The sequence below is a fragment of the Anolis sagrei genome, chromosome 1, assembly GCF_037176765.1.
Source record: "Anolis sagrei isolate rAnoSag1 chromosome 1, rAnoSag1.mat, whole genome shotgun sequence".
Classification (NCBI taxonomy): Eukaryota; Metazoa; Chordata; class Lepidosauria; order Squamata; family Dactyloidae; genus Anolis; species Anolis sagrei.
In genome coordinates this window covers 118,612,918-118,636,063 of record NC_090021.1, presented here as the reverse complement: position 1 = coordinate 118,636,063, position 23,146 = coordinate 118,612,918, and the positions used below count along the sequence as shown (strand labels likewise).

The 23,146-nt window shown below is 40.7% G+C and overlaps 2 protein-coding genes across 5 annotated transcripts in view; one reads left to right on the top strand and one right to left on the bottom strand.

Moving 5' to 3' along the window:
• The window catches only part of RAB23 (RAB23, member RAS oncogene family), a 30,996-nt gene extending 11,392 nt beyond the window's left edge, over positions 1-19,604 (bottom strand). The window contains exons 1-4 of one of the 4 annotated variants that reach the window (XM_060752805.2): positions 19,486-19,604; positions 6,675-6,891; positions 4,001-4,086; positions 222-378 (exon numbers count right to left, since the gene is read on the bottom strand). In XM_060752805.2, the coding sequence (XP_060608788.2) occupies positions 222-378; positions 4,001-4,086; positions 6,675-6,829 (398 nt within the window). In that variant the 5' untranslated portion in view covers positions 6,830-6,891; positions 19,486-19,604. Of the gene's footprint in view, positions 1-221; positions 379-4,000; positions 4,087-6,674; positions 6,892-10,685; positions 10,851-19,278; positions 19,402-19,485 lie in introns of those variants that run through there. The other 3 variants (XM_060752804.2, XM_060752806.2, XM_060752807.2) reach the window with 3 other exon arrangements.
• Positions 19,605-19,949: 345 nt separating this feature from the next.
• PRIM2 (DNA primase subunit 2) overlaps positions 19,950-23,146 on the top strand; it is a 91,774-nt gene continuing 88,577 nt past the window's right edge. The window contains exon 1 of the mRNA XM_060752803.2: positions 19,950-20,193. The gene's annotated coding sequence lies outside the window, so the exon portion shown is untranslated. The remainder of the gene's footprint in view (positions 20,194-23,146) is intronic.

Sequence of the window (23,146 nt, the reverse complement as noted above, 5' to 3'; positions counted from 1 at the left end):
CACTTCTTGAAATGGGGCAGGTTCACATTTCAAGTCACGTATCTGCCCTGTGACATATGGTCAGGCCTTCACTTGCATTACACATAATTAGAAGATAAAGCAAGCCTGAACCACATCTACAGCATCTTTCGAAAGATAATGTGTATCCAAGTTTCAGGATGTATACGTGTCTACATACAATTTACCAGCAACTAGTAAACACTCGCAGGGATAGTACCTACTTCTTTATACACGAGTAATCTAGCAGGTCAATTTTATTTTGAACAAGCACGGTGGGAATGTCTCCAACTTCAGCTACGACTTTCTCCCTCCAGGTAGGGATTGCCTCAAAGGACTCTCTGTCTGTGGTTGAAAACACAAGTACACACGCCTGGGCTCCTGAAAGACAAAACCAAGCATGCAACATTAATCAATGGAATTAACTGCATCAATTTAGCCAGCCTTTGGAATAGGCTATTTTCTCCAACTTCCTTCCTGGAGAGCTAGTATTTCTCTCTCCATGGTTTGCCCTGAACATATTTATCTGGAGCTTGTATCTGAATAAACACACAAATATTCATATTAATTGACTTATGCCCTATTGATAATTATTACCAGGTTCTTAGATTCCCCAAAGTCAAGAAACCTGCAAAGTGCATTCATAGCTTAACTGCAAGTAGTGAAAGAATAAATGGTGCTGACAAAGGCTGCAGATTTGCTATTAATTTAAAAAATGGCAACAGCCTTGTACTTTCTTAGGCTCATGCCAATGAATAGTATCTGAAATTAGAATATCACTCAAAAGTTGCTCTTTTGCATTTAACACTTTCTAGTCTGAATGTATTTTTAACCATATTAGCATATGTATATACATAAAAGTGAAAATATGTACCATATATATTCGACTATAAGCGACCCAAATATAAGCTGAGGCACCTAATTTTAACTGGGAAAACGTATTGACTCAAGTATAAGTCAAGGGTGGGAAATGCAGCAGCTACTGGTAAATTTCAAAATAAAAATAGATACCAATAAAATTACATTAATGGGGCATCAGCAGGTTAAATTTTTGAATATTTACATAAAACTGTGATCTAAGTCTGCCCAACTCTACTTATTCTAACCTTCTTCAATGTAAATGTGCTTATGTAGTCTTCCAATAATAACAGAGTATTTATTTATTTATTTATTTATTTAATTCACGTATTTCTACCCTGCCCTTCTCAACCCCCGAGGGGGGACTCAGGGCGGCTTACAAAAGGCACAATTTGATGCCTACACAAACAATAAAAATAAAACATATATAAACAGCAATTATAAACAATTAAAACAATCAATTATACATCACAATTAATAAAACCAATCTCATGCTCAACGTTTGTCGGCTCAGAATCCGTAAATTCATTCATAATAAATGTAATAAAAATAATAAAAAAGTAAAATAATGAAAATGTAATAACAGTAATAATTGAGTAAATAATAAATGTATTAATAATAAAGTAAAATAACAACTGTAATAATAATTGAGTAAAATAATGTAATAATAACAATAATTAGTAAATATAAATTAAATAATAATAATAGAATAAAATAATGAATAACCTTGACTCGAGCGTAAACCAAGGGGGGCTTTTTCAGCCTAAAAAAGGGCCAAAAAACTCGGCTTATACTCAAGTACATATGGTATGTATGTATCTATGCATTTTTCAGGATGATTCCTGCATCCAGAGAGCATTGTGAACCCCACTGGTGATGGAGCTGGACCAAACATGGCACACAGACCCCCCCCCCCCCCGACCAACAGAAAATACTGTTAAGTAAAAAGTCTTTTGGTCTTTACTCATAATTGAGGCCTCCCTGGGTCTTAGATTTCAGAATCAAAGCTGAATTGTGTTTATAGTGCAGTTTAAAGCAACCCTTGTAATGAGTCTCTTATCAAGCCAAATACTTGAAGCTGAACAATGAAGAGCAGTGTCTGGTATTATAAAAACTCGCTACTTGTGACATCTAATCCTGTTGCTAACAGTAAATGAAAGGTAATTTTACACTGCAAGGTACCCTACCAGAGTTCTGAGTAGTCACTATTGTACTATGAGAAGAAACTGTATGAACTCAGTGTAATCTAATATCTTACATATCTTAGCTGAAGTTCTTTGATAGCTGGCTTGTAAGAAATATTTGCAAAGTCACATTTAAAAAGACTGGTATGCCAGTATATTAATTTTATTTTGTTGGACTGTCTATTATTAAAATTATATAGGCTTTACCACATAGCTACAATCCATTATAAATCCAAGAAGGTTTTACAATGGCGTTAGGATAATTTAATGCCTTAAATAGGTAACATTTTGTAAGCTGCCTTGAGTCCCCTTCAAGGTTGAAAAAGGCAGGGTAGAAATTTATTTATTTACAGTATTTATATATCGCCTTTTTTACCCCTGGGGTGAGAAAGGTGGTATATAATAATTATATATAATTATTATATATAATTATTATATATAATTATTTATTTTATTTATATAAAAAAATCACATTTGAGGGTAACTGGTTGTTCTTGAAGTTGCTGGTTGTGGATGATTCCGGAGACGAAGGACAGATGAAAGCTTCTCTTGCTCACTTTCTCTGGTAGAGGGGCCTCTAGGATGCCCAATGTCTAAGGTGATCAGGCCGGAGGTAGAGAGAGCAAGTACCTCCTATTGAGACCTGACACCTCAATTAAGGCAACGGAAACTCCACAGACTGTCAATGACCAGAGGTAGGCCAATATAGCCAGATGAATTACCAGATTAGTTAGTTATTGGCTTGAAATGCCTTGTCGAAGCATGGATTTCGCTGGGATCAACTACAGACATGTCATGCTTCAAATAATCCCTGGTGGCAGAGGCGGCCCTAGGTAATTTTCAACGGTAAGCAAACAGTATTTTGCCCCCGCCCCCCCAAATCATTGATATATATTTTCTGTTCATCATGGGAGTTCTGTGTGCCATATTTGGTTCAATTCCATCATTGGTGGAGTTCAGAATGCTCTTTGATTTTAGGTGAGCTATACATCCCAGTAACTACAACTCGCATATGTCAAGGTGTATTTTCCCCCAAGAGCGCCTCAAGAGCACCCCTGGGCAAAATCAACTATACTGCGAATGCTTACTTTGCATAATGGGTTGAGCCGCTCCTGCCTGGTGGTAATAACCCTAGACTAAATATGACTCTTTTTCCCCGCGCAAAAGGGTGGGCAAATTTATTGATCCAAACCATGGTTTTCGTAAAACTAACAGAAAAATTACTATTCTCAAACTGTGGGTGAGGAAGGCTAACAAAAGGAGCTGGGACTTATACAGTTCCCTCACAATCACACAAACAAACAAACAAACAAACAAACAAAAACCTCCACAGGAAGCCAGAAACAGTTCCTTACAAGAAAATCTTGCTTCTCTGGAGAAATCTGTTCAGACAGTTTTAATATGCCAACAGTTCCGCCATTAAAGGGGTGGGGGTGGGACACTGGCTTGCCAGTTTTCAATGTTGGCAACACTCCCATCATGAAGACCATTTCAAATGTTGTCATCCCAAAACAGACACATTAATTAGTGCCTGCACACAAAGGTTGCCATTTGCTAACTTGTTAGAACAACGAGCTCAGTTGCTTGAAGGGATTACATGCCTAGCAACGCAGAGAGCCACCAGAAACTCTTCAGAGGATTAGTTTTAATCTATATCCTAACAAGATACACGAATTATGGCTTCCAGATGGGAATAACTGCATATACACTGGTGTGGTGGATTCACCCAGAAGACTATAATTGAAATGACAGAAAAAGGGTACTTTAATATTGAAGACAATAAATTGGTGGGATTTTCATACGATAAATTAAAACCTTTTGGAAAAGTTTGGATATGATTTGTTTTTTAATGGCACAATTCTTTAAAGAATAGAACTTATGAAACCTTACCAATTTATTGCTGACATTAGCAGAATATAACACAGCCTAGAAGTATTTACACAACTAATGATTCTACCCACCTCTATAATACGCTTTAGTAATAGCATCAAATTCTTCTTGACCTGCTGTGTCCCACAACATCAGCCGTACATCTTCATCATTGACTCTAAAAAGAAATGAACTATTAATAAATGGAAAGACAAAAGCATTCTTTCCCTGCATCAAAGATGGGGGATGTTGCTGGGCAGTATCTCTCACCTGCCACAGACAAAACAGCCAAAGATGAAAGATGATGGGAGCTATATAGTTCAACAACTGGGAAGCCACACATTCCTCAATCCGGCATTACCAAGTAGTGTCAAACTACAACTCTCATCATCTGGTGGTTGCTGGCTGGGGAAAGACTGCATTAATGTATATAATTTTAAAAAGAAGAGGGACCGTATTGAAGCAAAGTAGGGTACCATCCCATTCCTCTTCAGGAAGCACTAAATCACATTCAACTTATTTTCACTGAGTTTTTGTTGCCCCACACAATTTCTTAGAGGTGAAGTGAGGTAACACGTTTTCCCCAGGGATCCCTAGCCACTTCAGATCCATACTCAGAGGGGCTGTTGAAGAATCCTCCACAACCCATGAGGCATGGGGCAGAAGGCTGGAGAATGTAAGCCAGGACAGGCAAAAATCAGATACCGCAGTTTTGTTATTCAGCCAATGATTGTGCCTAATGTCAATGAGGAAGTGGATCATGGGATTTCTGGTCCTGCCTAGCCTGCGAGCCCAGCATGAGATTTTAAATCCTGAAATTGAGCATTCTGTGTCTCCTGCAATTAGTGAAGGCAAAGGTCACATTCTATAGAGGCCCAGAGAAGTCTTTCTCTAGGGAAGCGAGTTCAGAGGATGAACTGCCAGGTGGAGAGGTTAATGAGCTAATAGGAGACTTAGTTTTCACAAACTCCGTGCTGCTTCACAGACTCGGTGAAGGTCACAGCACTTGGTATAGGATAAGCCGTTATCAGTTTGCCAGGGTAAACGGCATGATTTCATGGCTTTATTAGAGAGACCAAAGGAATTTTTCAGCAGCCTGGTCAATGTTGGAGTTTGAAGCAACATCTCATAATAATAATAATAATAAAACTTTATTTATATACCGCTCTATCTCCCCGAGGGGACTCAGAGCGGTTCCCAAGTAATATCACAAAACATACAGAGTAAAAACAACATAACCATAAGATTAACAAACAAAATATAAACACAAAAATTGTTTTCATAACACACATATATTAAAAGTAATCCTGCCTGTTCAAGGCAATTAAAAATTTAAAAGGCCGGGCCAAGATTTGTGCAAGCCCAAAAATTCTAGGGGCCCGGGAATTAAGTGCAATGCTATGGCAGGAAACAATAATATTAGGTACGGGTCTGTGGCTGTTCATTCCAGGGCCGATTAGAGGAAAGAATCTGGGTAACTGGTAGGAAGAATAAGACCGTATTAGACAATGTGTGGGGCTGAATTAGAACTGGTCATTTTCAAAGGCTTGTTGAAACCACCAGGTCTTAAAGCACTTACGAAAGGAGGGGAGGGATGGGGCCTGTCTTATTTCCTTTGGAAGGGCGTTCCAGAGACGGGGGGCCACAGCTGAGAAGGCCCTCTCTCTCGTCCCCACCAACCGCGCTTGAGATGGTAGTGGGATCGAGAGGAGCCCCCCCCCCCCCAGAAGATCTTAGAGCTCGCGCCGGTTCATAGAAGGAGATGCGATCGCGGTGAAAGTCAAGCCTGCTAAGGGAATTCTAGTTTCTTGTTCCCAGTTGTTTATGTTCCATGCTTCCAAATTTAAAAGACTGTTCCTGAATTTTGTGTATTGGATTTTATGCTGCTTTGTGCATCCTGATTCTTTTGCATTCCTTGTTTTTGATACAACTCTTTTACCTTGAATCTTGTGGACTATTTCATACATTTAGACTGAGATGTTTCTACTATTTTTGCTGAACTGCTTGTTATATATACTTCAACTAACTGCTTTGCTGATTTACATTGGACTGGAGTGTGGTGGTTAAGTACAAAGGTGCTTCCTGCTCTGGAATACAACATGTAGGCTGAGTAAGGTGAACTGAAGTGCTCCCACAAAGACAATCTCAGTGCATATAGTTAAACTGATTTAAAGCTATTGCTACATCACTTCCCAGGACAAGTTCCATATGGATACTGAAAAAATTAAAAGGTTGTTGATTTCAACCCTGGTCACCTGGTCAAAATCTAACACTCTAACCATTGCATCATATTGGATTTTTGGGGTGGAGGGGTGGGGTAGGGGTTAATCAGAAATTAAAGCACCCTATTTCCCTTTCACCTACCCTCACTTGATAATTTAATGTGAATACACTGTGGAAGACAATTAAATTGAATAAAACTTTGCATTCTAGATTTCTCTTGTCAGAATATGGATATTGTCTATATAAACAATTATTCCCTGTGATTCAAAGTATTCTTTGTACTACTGGAGAAGCATTTGGTGTAAGCATTTTTAATTTTTTAAAATTCAAATTGGTTAATCTGGCCTGGCTGTAGAAAGACTGTAGACAGCAATTAGCATATGAATGCCTCACTTCACCTCTAAGCAAAAAGAACAGTTTTCGTGCAGACACATTAGTTCAATGCTTTAAAAATCATCAAACACACTACATTAAAAATATGTATATATATCAGCTCCAAAAGATGGCAAGGAGGGATTGTGTTCCCATCTGTTAGGTACATACTGCATTTCTCTTTCCAGGAAATCAACTCCAATGGTTTTCTTGTAGTCCTTTGTAAAAATTCCTTTGCAATATCTCTGGATCATACTTGATTTCCCAACAGCTCCATTTCCAACCACCACCACCTTGATGGCCACTTCCATATCTTCCTCCAACATCTTGGCAAGTCACAGAATGCTGTCGTTTTTTCAGAATTTCAGTTGATCTTCCTGAGATGAAACTGAAATGGAGGAAGAGGGAATTATTAGCACCAGTTTTGTGATTAAGGAGGCAGACATGCAGATCTATTGTTATTGAATATTATGATGCGATCTCTGCACAAAAATAAGACAATAGAACAGATAATCCTGCCAAAGATGTTGTGACTTATTTTTCTAGAGGCACGACACATAGCTATGGAGATATCCCATGAAGGAGCGAATTCTATGTATCCCTTAGCTCAGTGGTTCTCAACCTGGGGTCCCCAGATGATTTTGGTCTTCAACTCCCAGAAATCCTAACAGCTGGTAAACTGGCTGGGATTTCTGGGAGTTGTAGGCCAAAACACCTGGGGACCCACAGGTTGAGAACCAGTGCCTTAGCTGGATGTGAGGCTCATCATATACAGGGCATGTTTAGACCTTGTTGTCCTCTTCAGAACACTTCCAAACAGACACAACATATCATAGAACTTGCACTTTGGCATGAGACCATAGCAACCATTTAGTATTCATGTGGCATGAATACTAACAGGAGAACAGGCAAGAGACATTTCCGCCTATGGCATAATATAACCCTTGGGGGGCCCTCTTCCCTGAGAGCCTCCAAGGAAGATGGATTTATATCTTTATCTGGTTTATATCCCAACGATCCCCCAGTATAGGCCCCACTCTAATTAGGACTACTAATTAGATTTAGACCTTAAACAGGATGAGAACTATGGTAAAATTCAAAATAAAATAAAGATGTGCACAAACAAGACTTTGGAGGTCTACACACTAATGCACAGACTTTGAGAAACAAGCAAGATGAAGTCCTAGTTCAGGTAGGTAAATATTACTTTATAAGGTAAAATAGAGACCTGGTGGAAAGGCTCCCATGATGGGAATATAACAATTGAAAGAGATAATCTGTTTAGAAATAGTCAAGGAAGCATGATATATCAAAGGCAAATTTGTCAGTACAGAAACCCAGATGAGTTAAAACTGGACCAACTGAAAGCAACTGGAGAAAGAAAGAAAAGCAATATTGTGGTAAGAGTCGAAAACAAGTTTATTGAAACAAATCTCCAAAAAAAAAAAAAACAACCCCCTCAAAGATGTAAGTATAGGTTTTTTTTGGAGGGTGGGGGTGAGCTGGGAGATTTCTGCTAAGCATAGGTTCTTCAACAAATTCCTGATATGGGTTGCAAACAATTGCCTCTTTCAAAATGCAGAAAGAACTGCAAGATCAGTACTCTTGGATTTGATGCTAACAAACAGGAATCAATGCAGTTTGGAGGAATTGACCATGCTATATTAGAATGCATGGCTGTGAGACAGGCCTAAGATGAATATAGTCAAACACAAACTTTAGATTTTACCAAGTTCAGTGAAATACTGTATATATCTGAGTATAAGCCGAGTTTTTCAGCCTTTTTTTAAGGATGAAAAAGCTCCCCCCAGCTTATACTCGAGTCAAATTATTTATTATTTTACTGGGTTATTATTTTTGTTACATTTATTATTTTACTCTGTTATTACATTTATTATTTTACTCTATTTATTATGATTAAATTTAACATTTTACTCTATTTATTCTTGTTATTATTACATTTATTATTTTACTCTCTAGGATCAGATGGGAAAGGTGCAATGTACTGTCATCAGAGAAGTGACCATACAGAGAACATATATAATATACAGACTCCACATGATGGAAGTTGTAGCTCACCCTGCATCAAGTCAGAGCACTGTGACCCCCACTGATAATAGACCTGGACCACATTTGGAACACAGAACCCCAATGACCAAAGAAAAATACTGGAGAGGTTTAGGGGGCATTCACCTTGATTTATAGCCATTGTAGGTACTGGGATTTATAGTTTACCTGCAATCAAAGAGCACTCTGGAACCCACCAACAATGGCCCTGGACCTCACTTGGCACATAGAACCCCCATAACCAACAAAAAATACAGGAGGGCTTGTTCACTTTGATTTATAGAAATTATAGTTCACTTACATCCAGAGAGCAGAGTGAACACAAACAGCAATGGATCTGCACCAAATTGGGCACACACACCCAATATGCCAACATTTGAAAACTGGTGGGTTTGGAAATTGTCCTTGGCACTTGTTAGTTGTAGGTACTGAGATTTACAGTTCACCTGCAATCGAAGGCCACTCTGAACCACACTGATGATGGACCTGGACTTAACTTGGCACACAGAACCCCCATGACTAACTGGACATACTGGAAGGATTTGATAGCACTGACCCACCATGGTGGGAGTCGTAATTCATTCTGCCATTGGAGAGCATACTGAACTCCACCGATGCTGCATCTTGAGCAAACTAGCCCAACATGACAAACTTTAGGTATTGATGGAGTTTCAGGGAGTTAATTTGGCATGATATGAGTTATAGAATACACACAACCTTCTTCTAATAACCCGGGCAACTCTAGGTACCCAATCTAGTAATAATAACAATTCTTACCATCCTCAGCTCAAGGTGGAGTATGACAGTCAGAACAAATTGATAAAAATATAAAACTATCAAAAACACATATTTGACACCACTTTAACTATCAGGGCTTGAGGCTATAGAATAATGGGATTTGTAGTTTGGTGAGGCACCAGCACTCTTTGGTAGGGAAGTCTAAAGGCCATGTGAAACTACATCTCCCCCACTACATTCCATAGCACTGAGCCACCCCTCACCTTGCCTTTATAAAAGCTCAAAGGACAAGGATTGCAAAGACTAAAGTTGACTGAAGAAACAGCCTTCTAAAAGCCACAAAGAGCACAATGCCTCTGAGCATGTATAAAGTGCCATTTAATAAATAATAATAACTTTATTTATATTCCACCCTATCTCACCGGGGGGACTCAGGGCGGATTCCAACATACAGCGGCAAATGTTCAATGCCTCCATAGAACAAACATAATAATCCCAGAAACCCCCACATATAATCACAAAAGGGCCACAACTGCAAGCTCTCTCGAGCCCCTTCCACACAGGTGAATAAAATCCCAGATTATCTGCTTTGAAGTACTATATGTGACAGTGTGGGCTCACATATCCCAGTTCAAAGCAGATATTGTGGGATTTTCTGCCTTGATATTCTGGGTTATACGGCTATGTGGAAGGGCTCTATGCCAAAGTCTTGCTCAGGGCTGGAAAGGAAAAAGAGGCCAGGCTGGGAAGGAGGAAGGAAATGCTTTCCCCAACTCTCATCCATACAGTAGAATGAATGTAGCTTTGTATCATCAAAGGCTTTCATGGCCAGAATCACTGTTTTGCTGTGAGTTTTTCGGGCTGTATATCATGTTCCAGAAGCATTCTCTCCTGTCATTTTGCCTGCATATGGCAGGCATCCTCAGAGGTTGTGAAGTTTGTGAGACCTCACAACCTCCGAGGATGCCTGCCATAGAGGCAGGTGAAACATCAGGAGAGAAGGCTTCTGGACCATGGCCATATAGCCCAAAACACTTACAACCCAATGTAGCTTTTGGCACGCCTTAAACTGCCTTGGCTCAATGCTATGTAATCCTGGGAGGCCCCAGGACTCTTGGGAGGAGGAGGCAAGAGGCCTTATGAAACTGCAACTCCTGCGGGGGAATAGCTTTGAACCAGAGATGCTAAAGCGGTGTCAAACTGAATGACTTCTGCAGTGCAGATGTGCCTTCTCCGGGGAATAGCCTTCCATCCTCGGGCCAGAGAAGGCTGCTCCCTCTTCCCTTCCCCGGCTCTTGTCTCCAAAGCTGGCACAAATAATAATAATCACAACAGTAATAATCAAAGGCCTCTCCTCACCGCCCTGCTCCCCTTTACCTCCGGCATCAAGGACACAGGCTGGAGAAGCCGTCCTTCCCTTGACAAAAGCTCAAAGGCCTGGAGAAGGGGATGCCTGGGAACTTGCCTCCGCCTCGTCTGCCTGCCTACCGGGAAGGCGACGGAGGGAGGGAAGGAAGGAGAAAGAGGCAGGCGGGAGCACAGGCTTCGGTTTCTTTCACCGGCTTCGTTTCACAGCAAGCCACTCGAGGCAGACTCAGCCCCTAAAGTCAATGAGACACACAGTGCCCAAGGAAGGCACTTTCAAACTGCTTTCACTGCCCTGGCTCCAGGCAAACAAGGCCTTGTACAACTGCAACTCCCAGGAGGCCCTATCATTGAGCTATGTATAAGTTTCATATAATTTTCATAGTATAAACAAGGTTTGGAGTTTTTTCCCTTTACACTTTGCATGTCCTACAGTTGATTCTTGTGTCATTTCTTCTGCAGCAGCTCCAAGTGGTTCATCACAAACTTAATTCTCAACATGTTTTCTTTTCTTAATTAGAAACTTATCCATTTTAATGGCAAATACTGCAACCCAATCAACAAACTGTGCAAATTATAACATGTATAACTGTACCTATACTTGAACAGCACCAGTCTTTGTTTGTGGGGAGTATTTTTCAGGCAACGCACTACTAGTGTGTCCACATACACAGTTTGGAAAGCTATACTATAGATCAGTGTTTCTCAACCTGGGGGTCAGGACCCCTGGAAGGGTCGCGAGGGGGTGTCCGAAGGGTCGCCAAAGATCATCAGAAAACACAGTCTTTTCTGTTGGTCATGGGAGCTCTGTGTGCCAATGTTGGTATAATTCTAGCGTTGGTGATTGCTCTTTGATTGTAGGTAAACTATACATCCCAACAACTACAACTTTCAAATGTCAAAGACTATTTTCCCCAAATGCCACCAGTGTTCACATTTGGGCATATTGAGGATTCATGCCAAGTTTGGTCCAGATCCATCATTGTTTGAGTCCACATTGCTCTCTGGATGTAGGTGAATTACAACTCCAGAACTCAAGGTGAATGCCCACCAAACCCTTCCAGTATTTTCTGTTGGTCATGGGAGTTTTGTGTGCCAAGTTTGGCCCAATTCCATCGTTGGTGGAGTCCAGAATGTTATTTGATTGTAGGTTAACTATAAATCCCAGGAACTACAACACCCAAATAACAAAATCAATACCCCTCCCCACACCCCACCAGTATTCAAATTTGGTCGTATTGGGTATTTGTGCCAATTTTGGTCCAGTGAATGAAAATACATTGTGCATATCAGATGTTTACATTACAATTCATAACCGGAGCAAAGATACAGTTATGAAGTAGCAACAAAATAATAAATGGTTGGTGATCATCACAACATGAGGAACTGTATGAAGGGGTCACGGCATCAGGAAGGTTGAGAAACACTGCTATAGATGAAGCCTTACTCAATACAGCCATGGGTAAGGACCACTTGAGGGTTCCAGCATCACCATGCAGGAGCCTACCTTTGGCGTACACCAGCTGCACATTATTTATGTAACTCAGGGGTCCTCAAACTATGGCCCGGGGGCCGGATATGGCCCTCCAAGGTCATTTACCCGCCTCTCGCTCAGGGTCAACCTAAGTCTGAAATGACTTGAAAGCAAACAACAACAATCCTATCTCATCAGCCAAAAGCAGGCCCACACTTCCCATTGAAATACTAATAAGTTTATATTTATTAAAATTGCTCTTCATTTTAATTATTGTATTGTTTTTGTGTTTTTTACACTACAAATAAGGTATGTGCAGCGTGCATAGGAATTCATTAATTTTTTTTTTCAAATTATAATCCGGCCCTCCAACAGTTTGAAGGACTCTGACCTGGCCCTCTGTTTAAAAAGTTTGAGGACCCTTGATGTAGCTTATGGAAGGCAAGGATTCATTAGAAAAAAAAGCTCTAGCAAACTATCAGTCTTAATACTTTTCAATGGATTTGTTTGTTCAAGATCTCATTTTTGTTCTCACACTTAAGAGATTTAAATTGGAGTGATACGATATGGGGTAGGAATTTTTATTGGTATGCGATGGAGAAATCAAGTAACGTTCACACTAGTTTCAATAGAGTTTCCAAAGTGACATGGCCCCTGATGTTGAAAAGGATGGATCAGTTATACATATCTAACATGGTGCTTTTACTCTATCTATCTATCTATCTATCTATCTATCTATCTATCTATCTGAGCTCCTGCACTTTGGTTGGCCCCTTTCCTGTACTTATGACACTTTAAAGGCCAAGGGCACTACCCTGGCAACCCAGCCCTCGGCTCTTCCACGGAATCATTGCACTTACTCTGAGCTCAAACCCAGTTTCAAATTGGCCAGCCAGGGTATTGTTTTTATGATGTTAATTGATTTTAATGTTTTTATTATTATTTGTTGTTATGGTTTTTACTGTGTCTGTTTTATTTGTAATCCTCGGGCTTATCCCTCTGTAAGCCACCCCGAGTCCCTTTGGGGAGACAGAGGTGGGGTATAAAAATAAAGTTATATTATTATTATCTCACAAAATGCAATCTAAACAACAAAAATTCTCCATATCTCCCCAAATGACCTGAGACCCTACCATTTTAGAAAACCTAAAAGTATTCTTCTGTGATACAATTTTCACTACAGGTATATAAAGCTGCATTGCAGAATGAATGCACATACATACTTCAATGTTATTGAATCCTAGGAGTTGTAGTTTTGCAAGGTCTGTAGTCTTCTCTGCCAAAGAGTGATGGTGCCTCACCAAATTACAGCTTCCATGATTGAATAGCAATGAGTTTTGGTAGTTACAGTGGTGTCAAAATGCATTAATTCTGCAATGTAGATGTATCCCTAAGTCTATGAAAGCTTAGGATACCAATTTCTTCCTCTCAGTCTCAAAGCTGCTACAAGAACTCTTTGCATATTGATCTGAGAGTATGCAGCCTAAGTTAAAGACTAGTTTGGAGGAAAACAAAATAGAAAAGTGCCATCCTGCCTGTTCTAAAACAAAGCCTGTTTGGGTGGGTTGGAAGGCGATTCTCAAATTCAGCATTTCTCATCCCCTCAATGCACTGTATTTTCAAAAGCTTTCTGACATGATTTGCCTTCGTTTCTTTGGCCTCGGTGCTCTGGAGTGATGCCTGTTTTCCCATTCCTCAACTCCCAGGCTTCTTTCCTCTCCCTGTCCACGTGACAAAGGAATTCTGTTCTTGCTCAAATCTGCAAGGGGAGATGAGATCACTTGAAAAAAAAATATCACAGCCCTTTTCTGTACAAGGATGAATGGAGAGACACACCCAGCGTTGCTGCACAGGGCCAGAGAACGGGTGCGGCTGGGTTGGCCTGGAGACCGAGGTGGCAATGTCAGTAGGAAGATTCGGTAACCGACTGGATGCATCCTAAATAACAGATTTATGCTCTACAGAACCTTAAAACTAAAAACCCAAGCAAAAGGATAGTGGGAAATCCCTTTGTGGGAATGCCTTCCAACCCGATAGTGAAAGTAGGATTTACTGCATTCTTTAAGAGGTGGAAGGTTCTCCTGATACAGAATTAATTCATCATTTTAAAAAGCCTGAAATATCTCAATGAGGACTTAGACTCGTAAATATCTTCTAGGACTCACATACTGCTAAAAGCATTTGTATATTGGATGGGAAAACATTAGCCTGGCAGAAAAGAAAGCATTAGTCTTGGGAAACGCTATAATGCATGTAGTACGAGCAAGCTTCAAGCAATCTTGGGGTGCATCTACATTGCAGAATTAATGCAGGTTGACACCACTTTAGCTGCCATGGCTCAATGCTAAGGAATCTTGGGAGTTGTGGTCTGATGAGTTGAACCAGCACTCTTTGGCAGAGAAGGTTAAAGACCTTGTAAAACTACAACTCCTATGATTCCATAGCATCCACTCATAGTATTTCAAATGGTGTCAATCTGCATTAATTTTTAGTGTAGATGTAACATTACTTGTCTCCCATGAGTCCATGAGGATGCTTAAAATTTATTTTAGTCTAAAAGCAGACATTTCCTGTGATTCAGTTCACTGTCCTATAGCTTTTGTGCTGTCTTCCATCCACCCATCCTTTCTTAATCTTATCCTATGAATGAAATGATTTTTAAAACTTATTTTGCCTTTCATTGGACATTTTTGTGAACAGATCCATGCTCAACTGAGTCAGAGAGAATATGAATTCCCTTTTTAGGTAAAACATTAAACTGAACAAGGATTTCTTGATGTAATGATCAGTTAGACATTTATCCACTTCTCCAGAATTTAACCTGTATATTCTACAGAAGACATGCACGTTGGATCGGGCAGAATAGACACTGGACAGCAGTATGAGGTTTGCTTAAATATTAGAATTCTTGGGAAAGCAGAGATTTGCTAGGGAAGACACAAATAAGAATGGTCAGTGTTATATTTAGCATGGCATCTGGATATATGAGGCGCACAAGACTGCTGCCTAGTAACTCTGTATGCCACAATGTAAAATCATTGGCAGCTGACAGAAAAGCAAATACAGTTTGTCCAGTTTTGTGAAAGACAAATATAGAAACAAACAGAAGTGATAGTATAACTCAGGGTTATCAGCAAGGAACCTACTGACCAAGCATCTGTGAAGATTCTGCAAAATAAGGTACCACAAATTGCTTTGGAGCCAGCATCAATACTACTACTACTACTACTACTACTACTAATAATAATAATGACAACAACAAAAACAACCTTATTTGTAACCCTCCCTATCTCCCTGAAGGGACTCAGGGAGGCTTCCAACAAAATGGCATACATTTAATGCCAAAAACATACAAGCTGGGCTGCATCACATTGTAGAATTAATTCATTTTGTCACTAATTTAATTGCCATGGCCCAATCCTATGGAATCACGGGAGGTGCAGTTTTACAAGGTCTTCTGCCTTCTCTGTCCAAGAATGCTGGCGCCTCACCAATCAACAACCCCCAGGATCTCATAGCATTGCGCTGTAACAGTTTAAATAGTGTCAGACTGCATTACCCTTACAGCATAGATTCAGCTGTGGAAATGAAGGAGTAGCGATAGGTAGGTAGCTACAGTTCCTGTGGCAGGTGGTTAAAGCTTCTTCTGAACTAAACAACATCAGTGCAAACCTGCAAAAGCACCAGATTGCAAAGGTGGGCTTAAGCTAGATAATGATTTTCACCTCTGTTGTCCACATAGAGTGCATTATGGAAAGTACATAATGCAAACATAGTAAACCATAGCTGTCCTGTAGATTAATAACTCTCACTGCAATGTGGAATCAATCTAGCCAATCTGACAGTCGATTTAATAACAAGAATTCTTCAAGAAATCATACTGGGAAAGGAAAACCACTGCTTCATTTTAAACACCTAATGGTGCATTATTCTAGTTCTAATATAGCAATGTAGTGTTAAATAAACAAAGTGCTCTTGTAACTGTTGTTGTTACCTAGTCATAAGAAAAATGGTTTAGTGCTTCTCAAGTTTTTTTGCATCTGCTTTTCTACAGTCTATTTAAACTCTACATTCCTTTTTTATTTTTTATTAAAAAAACTAATTTGTGTGAACTTGGCATCACACAAACTGATTATTTCTGTAGTGCATTGAAGAATGCTGCTATTACTTCAAAGTGAACAGGGCTTGCTTAAAATGTACCAGCAATAATTAACCTCAGTAATTATTTCTATTAATAGAAGTAAAGAATGCATTTTCCTATCTACAGATCACCATTACCATTACAGTGTGTGTACTATTCCAAAATATAACTTCAAGGATTGAGTAAAGAACTATTATTTATCAAGTGGCAAATTCATCAGGACTTTTGGCTGCTACAACAAAGTAAACTGGCAAATTGCCACAGGACTCTTGGATTACTGGAAAAGGAAGAAAGTTAATGGCTGGCAATGCAAATAAAATAAAACAAAACATTGCTCTTGCCTTTTCAAGACCCTTGAAGAAACAAAACAAATGTAAATAAAAAAGCAAAAGCCTAACTGCCTGTGTTGTCTGTAGACACCTCCAAGGTCATGTAGCTAGTATGAGTGCATAGAGTGCTGGTACTTTCCTGCTGGAGTGGTACCTATTGGTCAACTCACACTGGCATGTTTTCAAAGTGCTAGGTTGGCAGGAGCTGGGGCTAACAGTGGGAGCTCACCCCACTCCCCAGATTTGAACCGCCAGCCTTTTGGTCAGCAAGTTCAGCAGCTCAGTGGTTTAACCTGCTGCGCCACCAGGGACTCCCAGTGTTTTAAGTGTAACTCCAGCTCTCTCTCTCTCTCTCTCTCTCTATATATATAAACACACACACACACACATTTGTTAGAGCTGAATAGTATAGGGAAGGGTTAACTTCCCCATGGTGTTTCTTTTGCTGTCTATGCCCCTGTTCAGAAGATTCCACCTCACATTCTGTCACTGTGAAAATTGGATTTTGGAAAATGTCGCATGTTGTGGAAACAAGGATTGGTGGTAAAGTTTCAGTGGAGACATCTTTTCCCGTGATAATAACTTTTCCAGGAATGAATTTCCCTTCAGATTTCTCCCACTTCCTGTCTCATCCTTGTTATTAACTATGAGTTGTTTGGAAGTTGGATGTTTGTAACTTGGGAACTGCTTGTAAATAATGGCTTATGACCAGTGTAGCTTGAATGCGGTTTGACACCAGTTTTGCTGCCAGTGCTCATTCCTGTGGAATCATGGGATTTCTACTTTGGTGAAGGACCAGCATGATTTGGCTAAGAAAACTAAAGATGATGTAAAATGGCAGCTTCTTTGATTCCATAGCATTGAATGAAAGTGGTATCAACCCCAATTAAATCTACAGTGTAGACGCACCCAAAGACAGTTTGATACAGTGAAGCAGAATGGTTTTATTGATATATCAGAGTCACATGGCATTAATACTTCAAATATGGTAAGATGCCATGATTGTGATGGAACGCCCAAGCCTTTTGGGAAAAACTATAGTGTCTGGCTTTACTTGGGGGATATCGGTACACCTTCTGTTAAGATTAAGAGCCTTAGGAGACAGAGGCACTTTAGGCAAGGTGATAAGATAACCAAAATGAGTTTATTGCAAACAAGATGAATAAAGTGTTAACTCCAGATGAGACTATCATAAGGTAACTTAAAATGATATATTACAAAAGAAGCCTTTCCTGGCTCTGGAGTCTTTGAAAGTTTCCTGCCTCTGGTGCAAAGCGATGGTTATAAACTGACTCAATCTTCTTTCTTGTGAACCATGAGTTGGTCATAAGTTTCTGTTGTCCTTTGGACAGATGGTGTAAAAATACTGCTGAATGCAGGTACTAAGGGTGCCTGTTTTTGGATTGCTAGGCCTAGGGTTACTAGACAATCCCAAGCCTAAGTCACAGTAGCTCTGCTGTAGAAAAGAAGGAGGAGTTCAGCAAGAGAGCTCTGTACAGGGAAATGGAACAGACTAACTAAGGCTGGCCTCTGGGGAGGTGTTATGCTCCACCCAAAAACTAATACAAAGGAAGGCATCTACAGTATTGGGAAAATCTATGAACAGGGGGAACTAAAGCAGAGGAGAGGAGAAGGCAAGACATCACAGTGCTCATATTTATACACACTTCATTTATTTCTTGTGAAGCATGAGCTGGTCATGAGCTTCTGTTGTCCTTTGGCCCCCAACTTAGCAGCCTTCAAGAAAAATCTGAAAACTTGGCTATTCTGATGTGCCTTCAAAGAGTGACCATTTATTCCATCTCTGTCTGCTCCATCCATAGTGGTGTCCCCGTCCTAAACTGGAATAACATAATTTTTATAATTTTTTTTATCCTACCTCATCCAGGGTTTTATCATTTTACCTTGTCCATTTGGCCTGCCCATTTTGTTTGTTTTTATGTTGTGTTAATTTGCTTTATAGATGTTATTTTTGTTACTGCATGTATTTTATTCTGATGTACTTTATGTTGTCTGTAGTGTGTATTTTAGTTTTGCTGTATTTGTACCTTTGGGCTTGGCCTCATGTTAGCAGCCCCGAGTCCTCTTCGGGGAGATGGTGGTGGGGTATAAATAAAGATGATGATGATTATTTGGACTGCTGGTATAAAAATACTGCTGAATGCAGGTACTAAGGGTACCTGTTTTTGGATTGCTAGACCTAGGGTTACCAGACAATCCCAAGCCTAACTCACAATAGCTCTGCTGTAGAGGAGTCCAGCAAAGAGCACTATACAGGGAAATGGAATAGACCAACAAAGGCTGTCCTCTGGGGGGATATTAAGCTCCACCCAAAACTAACACAAAGGAAGGCATCTACACTATTGGGGAAACCTATGAACGGGGGAACTGAAGCAGAGGAGGGGAAAAGGCAGAGCCAAGTCTTCACACGGATGATGTTTGTGATACTATGCATGCCTTCTCCTACATCAAAGGATTTACACACAAGTAAACTTAGGGAAGAAGAGGAGGAGGAGGAGGAGGGAAAGAAAGGGAAAGAGAACAAACCTTGGGGCAGAAAGAGGAGCTTCTCTTAGTGACACGACCTCCATGCCATTCCTTGCAAATCCCAAGGCCTGGCTTAAGCCTAGCGCTTCAGTCAAAGAGACGGTTAATACTTACCGAGGGAAACGACTTCCAACTACTGCTTGTGCCTGCTAAGTCTTTTTCTTATTGCCATTAACGTAATGGAATTAGTTTTCTAACACGACCATCAAATGGGCGCAAAAAATGCATCCAGAAGGAACTGACCACATAAAACGCGAAGGAAAACATCTGTCCACCTTTTCCCAATGGGAGCCGGAAGTGGAGGCTGTACGCAGCGCTCACCTGATGCGCTTACCTCTATAGCCTCAGGGCGCGAGAACAGCCCTGCCTCCGCCGCTGGCCAAGGCCCTCCACTCCGACCCTCAGGTCCGCCTACTTCCGGCCTCGTGGGTTCCTTCCTGTCATTGCGTTCGCGTCGCCGTGGCAACCCAGAGATGCCGGCGGAAGAAGTCGGAGAGAAAGGGGCGGGGTCAAAACGAGGCTCCCAGGGAGGGAGGAGAGAGCTACGTCACGGGTAGAAAGGAGGGGAGGCGTTGCCGTGGCAACCCAGAGAAGCCGGCGGAAGAAGTTAGAAGGGGCGGGGTCAGAGCGAGGCGTTGAGGGGGGTAAGAGGCTACAGGCGGGAAGGGAAAGGTGTTGCTATGGCAACGTAGGAAAGTCGGCGGAAGAAGTTAGAGAGAAAGGGTGAGACAAGAGGAGGAAGCGAGCCTACGTCACTAGCAGAAGCGGGGGGGGGGGGAAGGACGTTGCCGTGGCAACCTAAAGAAGCCAAGTGGAAAGAGGAGGCGCTGCCTAAGCAGAGGAGGCCACGTCACGGGCAGAATGAAGGGAGGAGGCGTTGCCAAGGCAACTCGGAGAAGCCGGCGGAAGAAGACAGAAGGAAGAGGTGGGACCAGAACGAGGCGCCGAGCAGGAAGTGAGCTTACGTCACGAACAGGTGTTTTCGCGCGGGAAATTGGGATCTGACCCTCGCGCGCTGAAAAAGGGACAGTAAGTAACTTTTGGAAAGGTAGGCGGGCGCCAAAAAGGGAAGGAAGGGAGGGAGGGGGGTGCTGGTTTGGAGTTCCTTTCTTTTGGCCTTCCTTGTGTATATGTTTTCTCGAAAGGAAGACCTTCATTGAGGCCTGTGGGGCGTTCACCTTTTGCCACTGAGTATACACCCCCCAGTGAACTATATCTCCCTAAGTTCACAGCCATTTCTCCTATATATTGACAGACCCTTGGCTGCTCCTTCCTTCAGGGACTGACACAGGTACATCTTTGGAAACTACACCGTTGTTGTTCTTTGCCATACCTTTCCTTCCCTCTTTCTCTCTGCATCACTCCTAATTCTAGTTGTGCATTGCTCCCCTCTATCTAGACTCACATTTACCTTCTGCAGATCAGCTACTCTTCCTATATTAAGTTGTTAAATAAGAAGTAAGGGATGTGCAAAAGCATCATGGTCAAGGTAGGACATGCCGACTCCAGATAGTTGTACACCACTTTAACCAATCTCTTTAGCAGGACCTTACTGGCTTCATTGTTCTTTTTGTCACAACCATGTCTGTTATTCTTCCAGTTCGGTTGAGCTAAAACCCTGAAAATAAGAATAATAGCAATTAAGATTCTCAGCTAGAGAAGGACATACAAAATGCATGTTTATTTATTTACAACATTTATATCCCGCTTTTCTCACCCTGAAGGGGACACAATAGCTTACAAGTTATAAGTAAAGGTTTTCCCCTGACATTAAGTCCACTGGTGTCCGACTCTGGGGGTTGGTGCTCATCTCCATTTCTAAGCCAAAGAGCGGCATTGTCTGTAGACACCTCCAAGGTCATGTGCCCAGCATGACTGCATGGAGCTCCATTATATGTACATGCAATATATTATATTATTAGCTTAGCACAATATTAGTATTATGTATTACTATATTTTACTGTACCATTATATTGTAATATTATTAGTAATATTACATGTAATATGAAATATAAAATTATTATATTGTAGTATTATTACTATTGTATTACATCATAATATTATCAGTATTATATGTGTGTAGATTATTAACACAGCACAATATTAGTATTATATATTACTATATTGTACTATGTCACTATGCTGTAATATTATTAGTAATATTACATGTAATATAAAATATATAATTATATTGTAATATTGTTAGTATTATATTGTATTACATTATAATATTATAATATATTATATGTATACAATATATTATATTAGCCCAGCACAATATTAGTATTATATATTGCTATATTGTTACTGGGAGGAGGGACTCCCAACCGATGACTCAGGAGACATGGTGAGTCTTCCTGACTCCCCTCCTTCACTCTCCTGTTGAGATTAGTTTGTGGTTTTCTCCAAACTCTTTAACAGAATACTCTCAATAAAACACAGGAGATTGACCTGCCCTAAGTGTCCCAGTGGCATCAGATGTATTTATTATTTATTATTTATTTACTGTATTTATATACCGCCTTTCTCACCCCTGGGGGGACTCAATGCAGTTTACAACATGTTAATGGCAAAAATTCAATGCCAACATACAAGTAAAACAGGAAACCATAATAACTAACCACTACATATAACCAAGATTATGGCAAAAAGAATGATTGACAACTGGAAAATAGAGGGAGAAAATGTGGAGGCCATGACAGACTTTGTATTTCTAGGTGCAAAGATAGATGCAGACTGTGGCCAGGAAATCAGAAGACGCTTACTTCTTGGGAGGAGAGCAATGTCCAGTCTCGATAAAATAGTAAAGAGTAGAGACATCACACTGGCAACAAAGATGCGCCTAGTCAAAGCCATGGTATTCCCTGTAGTAACCTATGGATGTGAGAGCTGGACCTTAGGGAAGGCTGAGCGAAGGAAGATAGATGCTTTTGAGCTGTGGTGTTGGAGGAAAGTTCTGAGAGTGCCTTGGACTGCGAGAAGATCCAACCAGTCCATCCTCCAGGAAATAAAGCCCGACTGCTTACTGGAGGGAAGGATACTAGAGACAAAGTTGAAGTACTTTGGCCACATCATGAGGAGACAGCAAAGCCTAGAGAAGACAATTATGCTGGGGAAAGTGGAAGGTAAAAGGAAGAGGGGCCGACCAAGGGCAAGATGGATGGATGGCATCCTTGAAGTGACTGGACTGACCTTGAAGGAGCTGGGGGTGGTGACTGCCGACAGGGAGCTCTGGCGTGGGCTGGTCCATGAGGTCACGAAGAGTCGGAGACGACTGAAAAAATGAACAACATATAACTATGACTTAAAATCATTAAAACAATTAAACGTACAACATCAAACAAAATTTAAACATTAAAAGAAAGCATTAAAAACATCCAGGCATAAATATGAAGGTCACATCATCCAAAAATCCTACACCGTAGCTATTCTGATTGTCATTGCACATGTTCCTTAATTACTCTTTGCACTGCATAATTTTACTGGCCAAGACTTGGTCCCACAATCACGTCTTTGTTATCTTTCTAAAGGCATATCTGATCTTGAAGGCTAAACAGTGAATACCAGTTAATACCAGGTGCTATAGGCTGTATTAGAGGCCCCTTCCACACAGCTGAATAAAATCCCACATTTTCTGCTTTGAACTGGGATCTATGGTAGTGTGGACTCAGATAACCCAGTTCAAAGCAGATATTCTGAGTTATATGGCAGTGTAGAAAAGCCCTATGCCAGTCCAAGAGCTGCTGGAGTAAATCCCCTTCAATTCGTTTTGGGAAGCAAAAACACAACTGCTGTCATTTTAAAATGGCACATCCTAGTTCCACTGAACCAGAAGGGCCCGAACTGCAGCAGTGATTCCACCATGGTAAATTTTCCTCATTTTTCCAGATATGCCTGTATGTGTCTTCAGGTCACTTGTCAGCTTATTCCAACCCCATATTGGATATAACTAGGCACATCCCCATGATGCAAGAAATACGCA